At 35.0% G+C, this 16,721-nt stretch overlaps 1 protein-coding gene across 1 annotated transcript in view; it reads right to left on the minus strand.

Annotated features, from left to right (window-relative positions):
• Window positions 1-16,247, minus strand: part of LOC145673462 (adenylate cyclase type 10-like) — a gene marked incomplete at its 5' end in the record, with an annotated part of 340,084 nt that extends 323,837 nt beyond the window's left edge. Inside the window, 1 exon segment of the mRNA XM_081743183.1 lies at window positions 16,119-16,247. Coding sequence (XP_081599309.1) covers window positions 16,119-16,247 — 129 coding nt within the window.
• Between the last annotated feature and the right edge of the window lie 474 nt (window positions 16,248-16,721).

Genomic DNA, 16,721 nt, shown 5'->3' on the forward strand with positions numbered 1-16,721 from the left:
GAATTTCGCGAATACTGGAATCAACTTTCTTCTTGCTACAGGAAATACTGTCATGTACAGTGGGCAACATAAATTCTTGATGTACAAAGTCCATGAGTTAGGCAACCCAACTAGCGCCCGCTCCAAGATTAATTACGCCTGGTACAGTAGCTAGAACAGTAGCATCAAGTTGCCTCACCTGTTAAAAGCACAAATCGTAAAGGGTATTTTTGAGCAGAAGTGGAGTGAACCGCTGAAAGACGAAATGACAAAAGGGAGTATTTGGATACTCGTACTCACAGTACTGCTTGTTTGTATGATGCACATGTAAAACTATACACAGACACTTGAAAAAATATACGGATACCAGAAGCGCTGATGAAAAGGTAACAGTCGGGGGACTTAGTTAATCTTATAATTAACTCAAATGAGGATTATACAAAAAAGTTTACTTAGGTCATATAACTATTCATATCCGCGTATCAAATAATATAGGATAGATTGTGCGGTATATATGGTAGGTTATTTTCATTTAACTAACCCAAAGCTTTGCGCCGAGTTTCGCGCTAGTCCTAGCTGCAAATCAATTAAAAGTATGGATGTATCGTTTGGGGGGAAGAATCCAACCCTCAATGAAATTTGGGGGTCTAACAGGGCGTGAACTCCTAGGTTCCGGCGGTGCTGATTCATACTTAATACTACTTCGAAAGAAGAAATTGTTGATTTCATTATTCGTTAAATAATTTTTGAAAATACTAACTATTGGCAATTTATTTGTTAATACTAAAAAAGCAAAATTCGATAACACTTATTCCTTATTAACGTATTTCCGTTAGGTCACAAATATAACTGAGGGTTCATGATTTGTGTAATATCTGTGAAATTTTACACATTGAGACACAAAGAGAAGTTTTATCTTCTTCTGATATTTGAATACTCGGATGTTTCAATACTTGAACTATCAAATCTTCACGAATAATAATAATAATAATAATAATCTCATAGAAAATCAAAAGTTAGGAGCTTATAATCGCTCAGGGAATAACATTACAACCAAAAATGTAACATTTCGCAAGAATATTTCGGTTTTGTTTAGTATTGCTCACGAGAAGAGGAATTTCTCATCTCGTTTCTGAAACAAAACAACGCTTTGGTTTAAAATTTTGGTAGTTGGAGAGGTGTGTCCTGGAGGTCCAGACACCCTCCCGAAATCCCGACTTATCTGTAAATTTTGTCTAATTTTAGGCAACTTTAAAAATTGTATTATTATTATTATTATTATTATTATTATTATTATTATTATTATTATTACTGAAAATTTAAGACCTCAATATTAGGTCCTATTGCAACGTAAATAAGTGTACTAAAGTTGCTAGGAAAAGAAAAGGAAAAGATAAGAGATAGTGATAGAGAAAGGATAAGAGCTATTAGTATCCGAAAGGAAATGAAAGGTGAGAAAGAAGGTGTCAGCTCCTGAACTACATTAATATCGAAACTTCGGATGCCTAAACAGAAATTAAGTAGAGTTTGTCTTCACCACGATACATAGTAACATGCTCTCTTTGGCTAAAAGACTTTGGATTATGTATGTGTTATATTGATATTTTAACAAAATATAATACCAATATAAAAAAGAATAGGTCCTATTTACAAATTTTGGTTGAACGGATATATGAAACATGTTGGAAATGGCAAACGAAAATATTATTATTTCTAGCAGTAGGAGTAATAGTGAAAGACGTTCGGAATAATTGCTCGGAAACAATATTGTTTCAGACACATTTATGACTCATACTAGGAACTAAGCATGATACTTAGGGGTCGTATTCATGAATTGTTTGCTAGACAAGTTACGTTTTAACATTCGTTTATGAAGTGGGGCCGCGGTGGCTCAGTGGTAGAGCGTTCACCTGTGGTGCTTGGGGTCCCGGGTTCAAACCCTGCTCCCGCCAAGTGAACTTTGTGGTGGACAAACACTGTGTGCGTGGGTTTTCTCGGGGTTCTCCCGTTTCCTCCCACTTTCTACATTCCACCATTTCATTCATCTCTCATCATCACCGTCTCCTTTAGCCAACCGGCATAACCGTGGGACGTAAAACTCAAAGATTTCATTTCATTTTTTCGTTTATGAAGTAAATTGCACACGTTGACGATAACGACGAAACACACTGATTTTTGTCATGATAAAATACTATATTCGAGAAACTTCAATTGTAAATTAAAAAACAAAAATAGACATATAGTGCCTGAGACCACTTTCTTTTCTGATTCACCGAGAGTATCTCTGTATCTTGTTATTATTGCAATTACAAATATCGATATCCAAAAAATGCCTGAAGTTCTTTTTTCACTTACAAGGAGAAAGCAGACTTTGGTAAATTAACATCGGGGCCATTTTTTGCAAGGCGATTGTGAACATTTAAAGTGTTCATATTACAAACTAGGAGAGCCCAATGGCCTAATATAGCATAGAAAAGCGTCTTAAAGTTTTCGACTCGTCGCATATGTCGTCCATTGCGCAAGTTTTCTAAGTGACGGCGTGGCAGAGTCAGAGGCATCTCTGACTCACGTTCTATGGGTTAGGGGTTGGATTCCCGCGGGCGTCAACTTCTTATTTTCTTTTTGCTTCAACCAATAATGTAGCCACTTGTAGCTACAAGTAAAGTGTTAATTCTCCATATGTTTATAATGAATTAACACAATAGAAATATTCAAATCAGTTGTAAAATCTCAATATTTCATGGTAACTGGTAAGGGCGCTGTTCCTGGGCTCCCCTCAAAGCTCATGTGGGTCCCATGTATTTTTATGAATATGTATTTTTTATTATTATATGTGTTGTTATATGTACTTTTTATGAATGGGCCCCCCCAAATTTACAGAGAAATTGGCGCCGTTGGTAACTGGCAAAAAATATAATCTATTTCGTAAATATATTGATATCACAAGTTATATTATGGTTACCACAGTCGTTGTGTAAACAATGTTGTTATGCTTCGTGTCTACATCTGTTGACAGTGTGTGTATTACAAGCACTGGCACAAATTGCACGGGGGGATGAGGTGAACATGTCCCCTCCAATCTTGGAACTGAGGGATTGTGCTCCCAATAATCCGATTTGAAACGTGTTTTTGGGGAGAAATGTGATGAATTGTGTCCGATTGCCACAAAGAAAAATGAGATGAAATTGATGTTTTCCCAGAATAAGCATCAAATCTGCCCGCCTCACAATGTTGAAGACAACTCTGCTCCCCTGATCCTCCACAGTATTGTTTTTCAACATCATAAATACTTTCAACATCGCTTTATGAGAACGGTCTTACCATTCCGCCCCCCCCAATATTGGAGAGATTTTCGCCGCTTAATAGAAGGGGAATAAGGGGTAATCTCGTTTGGTTATAGTAACATCCAGTATTACCAAAGAGGATTTTCATCTCATTCCCCTTGTAATTTTCACACTGTCAACAGATACTTGCACGAAGCGTCAAGAATATTTTTTACACGACGTCTGTGGTAACTATAATATAACTCGTGATATCAATATTGTGCCGGTGCGATAGACAGATACTTCACAATATATATACGAAATAGATTACATGGGGACAACTGGGAAACACGAATTGCCTAATTTTACATATACAATATCTACACACAATTTCAATCCCTTCGATCCACTCCTTCCCGTACTTCTACGATAATATTTACTTTTTGTGGAAGAGGCCTTAGCCCCAACATTGTTTCTCCACACAAGTTAAAAACATATGTTTGCTTATTTTCTGCGTAGTGTCTCTACAAAAGTTTCGTGGCAATCCTGCATTGCTTTAAAAATCGTAATCAAAGGTTTGGAAGTTTTTTTAAAGGAAAATACAAAACACATATTGCCTCATTTTATGTATACAATATCTTATCTGTGCAAATTACATTCACTTCAACCCACTACTTTTTACCTTTAGGGCGTCTACTTTTAGGGTGGCCCGGGTTCGATTTCCGCCATCGCCGTTTAACCCTTTTAAAATGTTTAATTTACAAGGCTGAGCTCCAGTTGGATACTGCTAAATGAAAGATAATCTCCAGTGGACAAATTCAGTGATGATGTAATTCTGAAAATAAAGGAAAGAAATGAATGGAGAAAACGAGTTACAAGGTTAATTCTGTGAATGGTTCTATATTTGATATTATCCGTTAATTTCGTGCATTTTTAAGTTGTTTATTGACAATATATTCTTTCCTTTTCTCTTTGTGCCTCAATGTGTAAAATTTCACAAATATTATACAAATCATGAACCCTCCGTTATATTTGTAACCTAACGGAAATTTGTTAATAAGAAATAAGGTCTCCAAATCGTTTGAGCGTTATCGAGTTTTGCTTTTTTAATATTTACAAATAAATTTCCAATAGTTAGTATTTTCAAAAATTATTTAACCAATAATGAAATCAGCAATTTCTTCTTTCGAAGCAGTATTACGTATGAATCAGCACCGCCGAAATTTAGGAGTTCACGCCCTGTTAGATCCCCAAAATTTTCATTGAGGGTTGGATTCTTCCCCCCAAACGATACATCCATACTTTTAATTGATTTGCAGCTAGGACTAGCGCGAAACTCGGCGCAAAGCTTTGGGTTAGTTAAATGAAAAAACCTACCATATAATATACCGCATAATCTATCCGTATATTATTTGATACACAGATATGTATAGTTATATGACCTAAGTAAACTTTTTGTATAATCCTCATTTGAGTTAATTATAAGATTAACTAAGTCCCCCGGCTGTTTCTTCTCTTCGGCGCCTCTGATATCTGTATATTTTTTCAAGTGGTCGTGTATAATTTTATGTGTTTATCATACAAACAAGAAGTACTGTGAGTTCAAGTATCCAAAGACTCCCTTTTGTCATTTCGTCATTCAGCGTTTCGCTTCACTTCTGCACTAAAATACTCTTTACGATTTGTGCTTTTAACAGGTGAGGCAACTTCATGCTGCTGTGCTAAGATCTATTCCAGGCAACCTGATAGGAAACTCCCCTTCCTCCCACCACTCTCCAGTACGGAGGGGAAATCAAGCCGTTGACCTTCACAGGGAGGGAAGCTTTTCTAATAAACAAAATCGTGTACACACTAAATTCGTACGTCAATTCGCTCGCACCTGATGGCGAGAAAGCACTAACTGCTGTTTTTACCTGTCAACCCCAAATAACAAACAATTACTGTTTTTAATTGTTGTCTTTAAGAAAAGTATTTTTTACTATTTATGTATTAAAGTTTTGGCTTTAGTCCTATTTATTAAATTGCATTTCTAGAAATAAGAACTAATTCGTTATAAAGTTAATTTCCATCATTGTTTCACTTAAGAATCGGGAGAGAAAGCAAACCAATCCTGTCGACATTCTGTCTTTATTTACAATTTCAAGGAAGGTAATCTTCTGGCTGTCTGAGTATCGAGTGCGCAGACTATCGACCTGTGCAAATATTGTATGAATTTAGCGTGTGTGGTAACTATATTATATATAGTGTCGTGTGAAATTAGTGCATATTAAATTGTATTCTGTATCCATTATGTTTTGTATAGTTTATATTATCTGAAACAAATTTTAGTGCATATTAAATTGTAAATAATTGCGTATTTAGTGCTTTGTGAAGCGACAATTCATGATGCTTGCAGTAGTTCTGCGATAAAACATGAGCCCGGGACAGCGTTACGAAGTGGTGAGAAGCGTTGCATTTTGAATATCTTCCATGCTTTAAGAGAACAACACCCTAATTTAACTGTTGAAGAATTCGCTGACATGACTGGGAAACAGACAAGTGTAGGAAAGGCAACTGTTTATAGAAGTAGGCGGGAGGCTAAATTTAATGAAAATAAATTAAGAAGTCCCAAAAATACGCGTACAAGTATTTCCCCTCTCGGAAAACTATGACGACTTCACGAAATCGGCAATTCGATCAAAGGTACATCAGGTCTTTTCCCGTAATGAATTGCCAACGTTAAATAAAATTCTGATAGCTATAAATATCGATGATGAACTGCCCTGCTCTTCTCACTCAACTCTCCATAGACTGTTGAAAATAATGAAATTCAAGTATGTATAGCACCCATTAATTGCATTGACCTCCAGACAAGAGTTCTGTGAGAACTAAAAACTTTTGTTGGGGCCATGGTGGCTCCGTGGTACAGCGTTCACCTCTGGGGCATAAGGCCCTGGTTCGATCCGAGCTCGTGCTTAGTGGGCTTTGTGGTGGACAAGCACTGTTTTTGCAGATTTTCTCGGAGTTCTCCTGTTTCCTCCTACTTTTTTCTTTGCACTGTTTCATTCATTCTCGTCATCACAGTCTCCTTTAGCCTACCCGGCATAACTGCGATACGTAGAACTCAAAGATTTAATTTCATTTCCAAACATCTGTTACTCTCCCTCCCCCTCAACGGTCGTCAGGACTGTTGACAACTCCGTTTTTATTAAAATAGTCAAGTAACAATTCAAAATTCAATTTCCTCTATTATCAATTGGCTAAACTCAAGGCCAACGAAAGGGCTGGGTGAGGATTGCAACCACACAAGGCGCCAAATTTTAGGGGATTTTAGGGGCGTCAAATTCACTGTGATGGTTAAGCTCCAATATTATATTTTTGCTTGAAACGACAGACCCAGACATGGGCCTGTTCAAATTACGTAGCATCTGCAGTTACTATTTCGTGTCAGGCTTCAATCAATCTGGGATTGTTTTTCTAAGTCCACCATAACAAATTTTCCCCCTTAATAAACTCAGAAGACTTCAATGTTGATGAATCTTGTATGTATGATGCTTTACCGTAAATTTATCGCCGCGTATTAATAAACAACAAACAAAAAAAGATACTTTGCCACCATCACATCAGGTGTACGTACGAAGAGAAAAACGTAGGAAAATGATTTCATTGAAAAATAATCAACAGAAACCAGGGCATTTGCCTGAGTTGAGGCGCCTGGGGCGAGACGCATTTATTCACTATTATCAGTGTGTATACATTTGGTTATTTTTCTTCTGGTTCTTTTTAATGTAAGAACACATGTATATAAGAGAGGAAACAAGAAGTGTATTATTATTATTATTATTATTATTATTATTATTATTATTATTATTATTTCAGGTTCTATTGTTATTATCTTAACGCACTGATAATTTACCCATACATATTGTACTTGGTTTCCGATTTTATATTATGAAATTCATGTATCAAAGCAGTAAATACCAATTCAATTACCAACCCTGACATCCCTTGCCATTCCAACATTATGTCATAACCCCGACTGCCAAAAAAGAAGGAAAATAAACAACTGTTCAATAAAATTTCCATTAAAATGACACATGTGCTACTTACTCACTAATGCAGGTAAATGTCATTAAGTGTTTTAAAATACTCAATGTTATTATGGAAGTCGTAATTTATTATTTAGGCCTAGACATATTTAAATACACTCTATACCTCCGTGTGCGGGGGCTGATGGTGGAAGACGGAACACCAACATTCACCTGTACTTGAGCGTGGTGGGGGAAAAACTTCTTCTTTTTCCTATCCTTTTATGTGAAACAGAGAATAGCTACTACCAGGCGTAATTAATCTTTGAGCAGGCGTTAGTTGGGTTGCCTATCTCGCGGACTTTGTACATGAAGAATTTATGTGGCCTACTGTACATACCATTAAATGATTCTATTACCATTACTTCATCTTTAGGTTTAATAACATGTTGAGTATACAAGGAATACAAGCAATCAATAGCATTCACTAGACGAAAACGATCATAACTTTTCGCACATTGATGCATACCAAAATCTTCATTACACGCAGCATCCATAAGACAATCAGAAACATTCGACTGAAAATAAAAGTTAGGATAATCTCAGTAAATTTCACTAATGTAAACACAAAATCTGCATTTTCAGCTGATTCTGTGGAAGGTTCAGGTTCATTTAGAGCATTCATGTTAACCTGTGATGTCATTTCTTTAACCTGAGATGTAATCTGTTCCATGTGCTGATCCGTTCGTTCCATCATTTGTCCAAAGCACTGGTCCAACTTGCTATCAAGAAATTGATATAACTGTCTATTTTGGCGAGAAAATTCATCCTTAAGTTGATTCATTTTTCTATCAAATTGTTGTGAAAATTCATACTTTAGTTGTTGTAGTAACTGTACATTTTGTTGCATGGGCGGCGATTAGAGGGACAAGAGGGGGCAGTTGCCCCCCCACTTTTTTGAAGTGGAGACCTAATTTATATAGTTTCATTTGGAAATGTAAAAGGGTGTCCACTCAATTTGGAGAAAAGATCTCTGACTTTTCCCTGACTTTCCATGACGAAAGTTCCAGATTTCCCTGATCCCTGAATAACTTAAGAATATAGAACAAAAAAAGAAACCCAGCTTCCACACTCTCCATAGTTGGCCTTGTTTTATTCCGCTTCTTTTTCTTTCTTTTTTCAATTTTCTTTCCAAAGGAATGTAAATTTCAAACATGAGCGGTAGGCTGATATTGATTAGGCCTACATATTACACAAAATGTAAAGTTACAAACGAAAGTGTGCAGCATACAGAGTATTTAAGATATGAAAAAAATTACACAATATAATACCAATTACACAGCATTATAATATTGCCTATAGTAATAAACAGTTCATACATGATTTTACTGATTATTAAAAAGAACACTATGTAACACACACACACATTACTTTTGCTGGTGCAGTTGTTAAATGCAATCCATTTAGAAATTTGTTTTCATACTTTCTCGCATAGTTTTCTTATCATTGATCTCAATATCCTTCTTGTCTCCGCAGTTTAATTTTCTTCTCTTCTTCCTCCAGCTCCTTTAGTTGTTGCTGTATCTTCCGTTTCTCTCTCCTCTTCTCATCTCCAGCATTTCTCTTTTCTTTTCCAAATACACCTGATATTGTCTCAATGAACTTCTCACTGAATTTATCATACCTCTTGTAATTATTAATCCTGGTGATCCACTTATTCTCATCACGAATCATATATGATCCGTTGAGCAACCAGAGATTCTTCTTGTAAGTTCTCAACAATGAGAATTTTATTTATTGTGAGACCACTTTCAAAAAATGCGTTTCCATGAAAGAAGATAAAACACAATTTCATAACTGACCATAAGTCAACGAAGTTCTTCCCATTTCCTAAGTAAAAAAACTCATCAAGTCCAATACCATCTCTGTCATTGGCTATGAATTCACTCCAGTGTTCCTTAAATTCTTCAGTCTGAGCTTTCACTGTGAGCTGGAGATATTTCTTTGCGTTCTCAGCCACTTGTCTAGATATTTTCTTGGCACCATTCAATTCTTCTAGAACAGCGTCTACCCTTTTGAGCAAATATGCCAGGATGCAGTTAGATGTGTTTCTCGCAGAAAATTAGTTTCAAATACTATATCAGAAAACACTGACTCCCTCAATATCATCATTGAGAACACTACATTTTGCATCCAGTAACAGTAAAGAAATCAATCCTATTTCATAAATTCAGTAATTGAACAATGGACCTAAATCGATTTTTTCCTGACTTTCCCTGACCAATCTGACATTTCCCTGACTTCATCTGATACATTTTTACTTCCCTGACCTTTCCCTACTTTCACTTATTTTCCAGAATGTGGACACCCTGGTAAAGGTTTTGTATGTATTACTGTTTCATAGAAAAAATGGTCCCATGTGATATTTGCCGTTGCGTGAGTACGTATTGGTTATTTGTCTTCCCATGGAGTTAAGAAAGCTACAGGAATTGCGTTTTAATTGCAATTCAAAGCAATTAATATTGTAATTGCATATTTCTTTAAATGTCATAGCATATGCTTGCAGTACTTACTGTATTTTATTTTCTAAGAGAAAAAACATTCTTTTAATGGCATGTGTGGAATTAAAAGTATAAGTTGTTCATTAATCCCCAGTTTCAATATAACTTCTGCAAAACAAGCCTCATTATTCATTACTATGATTAATATATCCTTTCTATTTATTTGTTTTGCGAATTTATTATTGAATAATCTGATCAAACAGTTTTCCAGACAGAATTTTAAGATGTTCATGAGCAAGATCTCAAATCTCTTCTTACACTTTCGATGTTTAAGAGTATAAAGGGCTCTTATAAAGGGCTCTTACCTGTATTGCTCTTATGAATTTACTTAAAATAGAAATACGATATACGGCATTTTAAGTGAAAAAAGATAGTATCCTATTAGTTACACAACCTTTCATCAAACAGTGTTAGAAACAACCAGGAAATCTAACATTGATATACAATTGTTCAGATCATGTCTTCCCCCTCCCCCACTTTTAACGTCCAACCGCCGCCACTGTTTTGTTGAGATATTTGTTGTGATAGTTGTTTGAATAGATCAACCATACTTTCAGTATGATTTGTTCCAGTCTCACTCATACTGTTATCAACCACTTCGTTTTCGATATCACTCATCTTGACACGTCTATCTATTTTTGTGCCACTTCTTAGAATAGTATAATTAATATTAGGCTCAATTGTGATAGTTTTAATAAAACTTCTGAACGATACGCAAGGTTTCTCGGCGTTTCGGCACCATAAAATATATAACAATATTCTACTTTTGTTATTTTTGTTTTAGTCCTGATTGTAACATTAAATTACCTTATTGAGCCATAATGAGTAAACTAAATTGACATAATGTAAAATGCCGTTTACTGTATACCTTCTTTTTATATACTTTATGATCCTTAAAAGGTAGTTGTCATTATGTCTAACCTTGCTTCTGTTTCTATAGTAACATATAAACATATCGTCTTGGTGATTTCTAGAAAAACATAAACAACAAAACATACATTGATTTATAACAAGATGTGCTTCCTTTTCTTCTTCTTTTTAACCTAGCTGGCTGGTGCATATTTTATAGAAAAGATCACACATTTTGCCCAAAGAATACAATTAAAAATACAACATATCGTTGTAGGGCTTTATGATGATTAATATTGTATAATTTGGATTAGGACCCATGTAAGGTCACCTTCGGTTTATGTCTTAACCCTTTTAGGATTTCCACTTTTTGAGGTAAATTTTAGACTTTCACTTAAACAGTTACTGCTTCCTTACTATTTACCTTAGGATAATGACTCATACCTCGTTTTTTTTCCCCCAAGATAGAACATGCTTTCTACCAGAATCACTGGTTTGTCCGTATTATCCACCGGGAAACGTGAAAATCGTGTAAAACCAGGTGTAATTTTTTTCGAAAAAGAAATTTTTTCGACATTTTTGCGTCCATCTGGCCCGGGCTCGGGCCCGGACCCCAAATTCACAGATTGCACTGTGAAATTTCTATCGGAGGATTTCCTGAACGAGAAACATGATGGTAAAGACGAAAAGGAGTAACCTTGAAACTGTGAGGCAACTTGGAGAAGAGTGGGGTTGGAGAAAACTGGAATAATGGTGCAGAAATAAAATATATCGGAGGGTGCTTTTGAGAGAGAGAGACTACAGCAATTTGCTTTACTTCAATACCTTGCACTTTCAAATGTGTTTTTCTGTTTTGTTATTGTCGGAACTTAACGGATTTAGAAGCGTGGCCATAGATTCTCTGATGTAGGTTGTATTGACATTTTGACCAGTTGCCCGTTTGCAGAGGGTTATCGTAGAGAGTTGAGATTTGTTCTATCTTCTTTTATTTAACAACAGCTTTCATACAATATGCTACTTGACCCCCAGTTCCATTTGCTAATTTTGAGTTGGACCCCGCCTGGGACCCTGCGAGTGCCCCGGGGACACAATTTTTTCATTCAAAAGGTGCTGTGCTCCCCACACTAATTTGATATGTATTCGCTCAGTTTCCTTACTCGACCGTTTCCGAAAAATCTGACCCGGAATCTGACTTCGTAATGTATAGTATGGAGCTCGTTTCCTAACTTTTCACACTTATATCCCCGCAACAGTTGCGATCGAGGATGTATCCCTTTTCGTGTTATGTTCTTTTGGGACAAGGTATCCAACGGCCATAGTCTCGACTCGAAGTCAGAGTTACACTTGGATAGGTTCCCTCGTTAGATGATAACGGAGTTAAAACTTAAAGAAGAAAATTATTTTAAAGAATGCACCGTAATTTGATCCTTTCTCGTACCATCTCTAAATTCTAAGACGATGTCAATTAAACTGTCATACATATAGATTACTAATGTATAATTTGCATTTCAAATTTGTATAAGGTCACTTCCGGTTTATGTGTTTTAACTGGTATGGAAGCTGGAAATAAAACAATAAAATTATTTTTTAAAACCCTCGAATTTTCTATCTTTTGTAGTTCCGTCCTTAGATCCTAACTGGGTGACAATTATAGTGGAATCTATGTAGATCGTTACTGTATAACTTGGGTTTCGATTTTTATAAGGTCATTTCCGGTTTATGTGTCTTAACTGGTATGGGAGTTGGAACTAAAAGTAAAAAATTATTTTTTTTAAATCCCTCGTATTTTCGGTCTTTTGTAGTTCCGTCCCTAGATTCTAAGTAGGTCTCAATTATATTGAAATTCATGTAGACCATTACTGCATAACGTGGTTTTCGATTTCTATAAGGTCACTTCCGGTTTATGTGTCTTAACTAGTATGGGAGCTCTACCTAAAAGTATAAGTTTATTTTTAAATCCCCTCCTATTTTCGGTCTTTTGTAGTTCCGTCCCTAGATTCTAAGTGGGTGTCAATTATAGTGGAATCTATGTAGATGATTACTGTATAATTGGGTTTCGATTTCTATAAAGTCACTTCCTGTTCATTTGTTTTAATTGGTATGGGAGTTAAACCTAAAAGTATAAGATTATTTTTTAAAACCCCTCGTATTTTCGGTCTTTTGTAGTTTCGCCGCTATATTCTAAGTGGGTGTCAATTATAGTGAAATTTATGTAGATGATTACTCTATAACTTGGGTTTTGTTTCTATGAGGTCACTTCCGGTTTATATTTTTTTAAATTGGTATGGGAGCTGGACCTAAACTTATAAAATTGTTTTTAAAAACCCCTCGTATTTTCGGTCTTTTGTAGTAGCGTCTTTAGATTCTAAGTGGGTGTCAATTATAGTGGAATCTATTTAGAATGTTGCTGTATAATTTAGGTTTCGATTTCTTTAAGGTCATTTCTGGTTGATGAGTTTTAAATGAGAAAGGAACCTTGAACTATAATTAGTATTAAGAACACCTTATATTTTTGGCCTTTTGTAGTGACGTCCTCACATTGTAAGTGGGTTTCGATTATAGTGGGATTTATGTAGAAGAGTATTATATAATTAGGTGTACGATCCATATGCGTTCATTTCTTGTTTCGCTCTTCTCTTTCAAAATTACTTTTTTATTGCAGTGTTTAATCTTCACATAATATTTTGTCCATTGTTGTACCTAAAGCCGTATACAGCCATATACAGCATCTTCACAAAGAATCTGCTCGAGTTATATGAGTTGTTTGAGGCCTGGATGATTGAAAGGATGATGTACTTCATGCAACAAATAGTCAATGAATTCGATGTACTTTTTCGAAGAACTGATACAGATTCTAGGGTAGCTGCTATAGAAGGATTATCAGTCTGCTCCAACCTAATTGGTGTTCTCTTTGATTTTGATGAAGTGGGCAATTTTAAGTGTGTCTGCATTTTCCTTTGCTTCCTTATTTTTTTTTTTTTAAATGCACTGCTCATTCGTAGGTTTCTGTTCATTCTGTTCATTCTATAGTATCCTCTACAATCGCTGTTGCTTTTTCAGCTCTAGAAACAGAAGCTTCAGAATTTTGAAGCACTTTTACCAGTTGTTCGCAAGATACAAAAGCGCATATACTGACTATCAATATATATATATATATATATATATATATATATATATATATATATATATATATATATATATATATATATATATCATTCCAAATTTTTCATTCTTTTCAAATACCCTTTTAGTATTACTTTTTGACCATCATCTGGACCACTTGTATTACTGATGATTTTTTTTCAACGTGATTTGAATTCGTTTGTAGTAGATTGAAATATGATTAGAGATTTTCGTCTAACACAGCATCGAGTAGGACAAAGAAGCAACAAATGTTTAGGATGACTTTCGTTGTTACCTTTACAGGATTCAAGAACGATGTCGGCGTTTGTTGTCTCTCGTTTTGCAGAACCCAGGTTGATGATGCAAACGTCTTTCACTATGGCCTGTACGTCACACAAAGATTAGCATTTTCGTGCTACTTCCTGAAATGGAAGATCTAATGCATTATTACTGCAATGAATGTATACAGCTTTTGGATGTTGAGTCAAAATTATCTTCACACCATTCACTCGTCCTGACATATTAGCTGCACCATCTTAACACTGACTGCAGATATTTTCTGCATTTCTGCATTCAGGTTAAGTCTCGTTAGAATATCTTTGATTGCGAATTCTAATGTTTCCGATTTTGTGCCATGTGGGGTAATCATTCCCGTAAATATTGTTTTGGGTTTGATGAGTCAGAGTCAACACAGTGCACACGGAGACAACTGATCTTTCTTTGAAATATCAGTCGTGGAGTCGGCTATGATAGCATAAAATTGAGACTCTTTAACTTCTGCTACCAAGTCTGTCTCTATTGCATGTGCCATAATCTTCAAAATTTCATTATTTCAATCAGCACTAAGCCAGTTATCCTGTCTATTAATCAATTGACTGAGAACAGGCACATGCATTTTTCTTTCATCTAGGAGCGATATCAAATTACCCGCACTATGCAAATGTCTACTGATTGCTTGACCACTGTGAGCTAAATATATAAGACTACTAATTATTACGAGCAGCGACTGTCTTCCTTATTCTTGCTGTTTACGAACTTGGAAAGTACAGCTGAAAAAGGTGTTCTGTTTCTGCACTCATATCTTAAACGAATGGAACGACAATGGACTTCGCATTTTTCATGTGCTCTGAATTATTAAACCTACCTAATATAATTTTACTCCTCTATGAAATTTACTGCACTCTGCATATTGTTTGAAAGAACATTAATTTCACTTTATACAAAATGTATTTAAATGTCCTGTTACTTATTTAAACTGTTATAGCTATTTTTTAAACTTTAAAATCTCGCTCAACGACTCGTTTCACATTGCAGACTTACGATTACTTAAACAACAATTTTTAAAGAATTTACAGTGTTTTGAGAATGTAGACCAATGGAAATAAAGAGAATTTTCAATTCTTTTTCCTAAATCTTTCTGTCTAACATGGGGTCAGAACAAGCGCCCGATCCCATGTGTCCAAGAGAAAGATGAATCTGGAATGGAGAATTCTTTCACATTACTATAGAAAGCAAAATTTAGTTCATATAATCAGTGTTGTGTGATGTTTTTACAGTCTGAAAGTGAGGGGGCAGAACGAGTATCTTGCCCCCTCTAAAAGTTTTAGGAGGGCAGCTGCACACTTCCCCCCCCGGTTCCGGCGCCCCTGCCCACCGACACCTTAACCCAGTCCATCCATGCACAGCACTGAGCATAAAACTTCGACAAAGCAGCTTAAAAACAAAATAATAATAATAATAATAATAATAATAATAATAATAATAATAATAATAATAATAATAATAATAATAATAATAATAAATAAATAAATAAATAAATAAATAAATAAATAAATAAAATTAAAAAAAGAAAAGAAAAAAGAAAAAAGCTTCACTTCTTAAACTCTAAAACTCAAGCTTAAACTCTAAAAATAAGTTCTAAAAATCAAGCTGGTTGGTTCATTTTCCAGGCTGGTTTTATTTTAAGAATTGAAGGCTTAAAAGGAAATTTTGTTTCTATGATTTCTCCCAGACGAATGCGTATTTTTCATTTTTTTTTTAAACGTAAGCTTGTCCTAGTCACATTTTAAGAGAAAGGAACCAAGGAACGTTTCTTTGACCGACATTTGCAAAGCTATAATAAGTGATGTTATCTTTCATTATTGTAAAAAGTGTAAGTTTTTGGTGCTATTTTTAAAATGCATGAACCTTTTGTCCAGTAAGGAGAAAATCTAATAGGCTAGAAATCTCAAAAGCCCCTAAATATTCTGTAACACCCCAAATACCACTTTTTGTTCCACCACCCCTCAGGGATGTTAACCCCCACATTAAGAACCACTGGTTTGGAAGGTACTTACCTCCAAATTTGAGAACATCACCTTCGTGTGAAAGAATGACCTGGACAAGAGCTCCAATATAAGAATTGAGAGTCGCTGTCAACTGGTAAGTTCCTCCTTTCCCCGTATTACTGTACTTTTCACTTAATGCTGTGAAACCTAAGGATAACCATTTGATATTAAACATTTTTCAAAATTATTATATAGGTTGGATATACTATAACAAACTATAAGAAAGAGTGATTTCTTATTCTAAAGAGTGATTTCTAATGATTTAAAATAAATATAATTTCGACGAAAATATAGAGCAAACCAAGAAATTTATATTTAAAAATACTATAAAATAGCGTTTGTATAAAGGCTGAAAGAATAAATAACAAAATAGAGACCATATAATAAGAAAAATAATTTTAATGTATATATGAAAGTGAATATGTTTGTGACTCAATGACTCTTCAACTAAACGACCGATCTCGATCAAATTTTCAATATAGACCAGGTTCGGACCTGGGATGGCTTTTATTATTTCGCTTTCACAATGCAACTTAGGAGTAAGGAGGGGAAGATATATATATATATATATATATATATATATATATATATATATATATATATATATATATA

The sequence above is a fragment of the Thermobia domestica genome, chromosome 16 (genome assembly GCF_964235325.1).
Source record: "Thermobia domestica chromosome 16, izTheDome1.hap1.1, whole genome shotgun sequence".
Lineage (NCBI taxonomy): Eukaryota > Metazoa > Arthropoda > Insecta > Zygentoma > Lepismatidae > Thermobia > Thermobia domestica.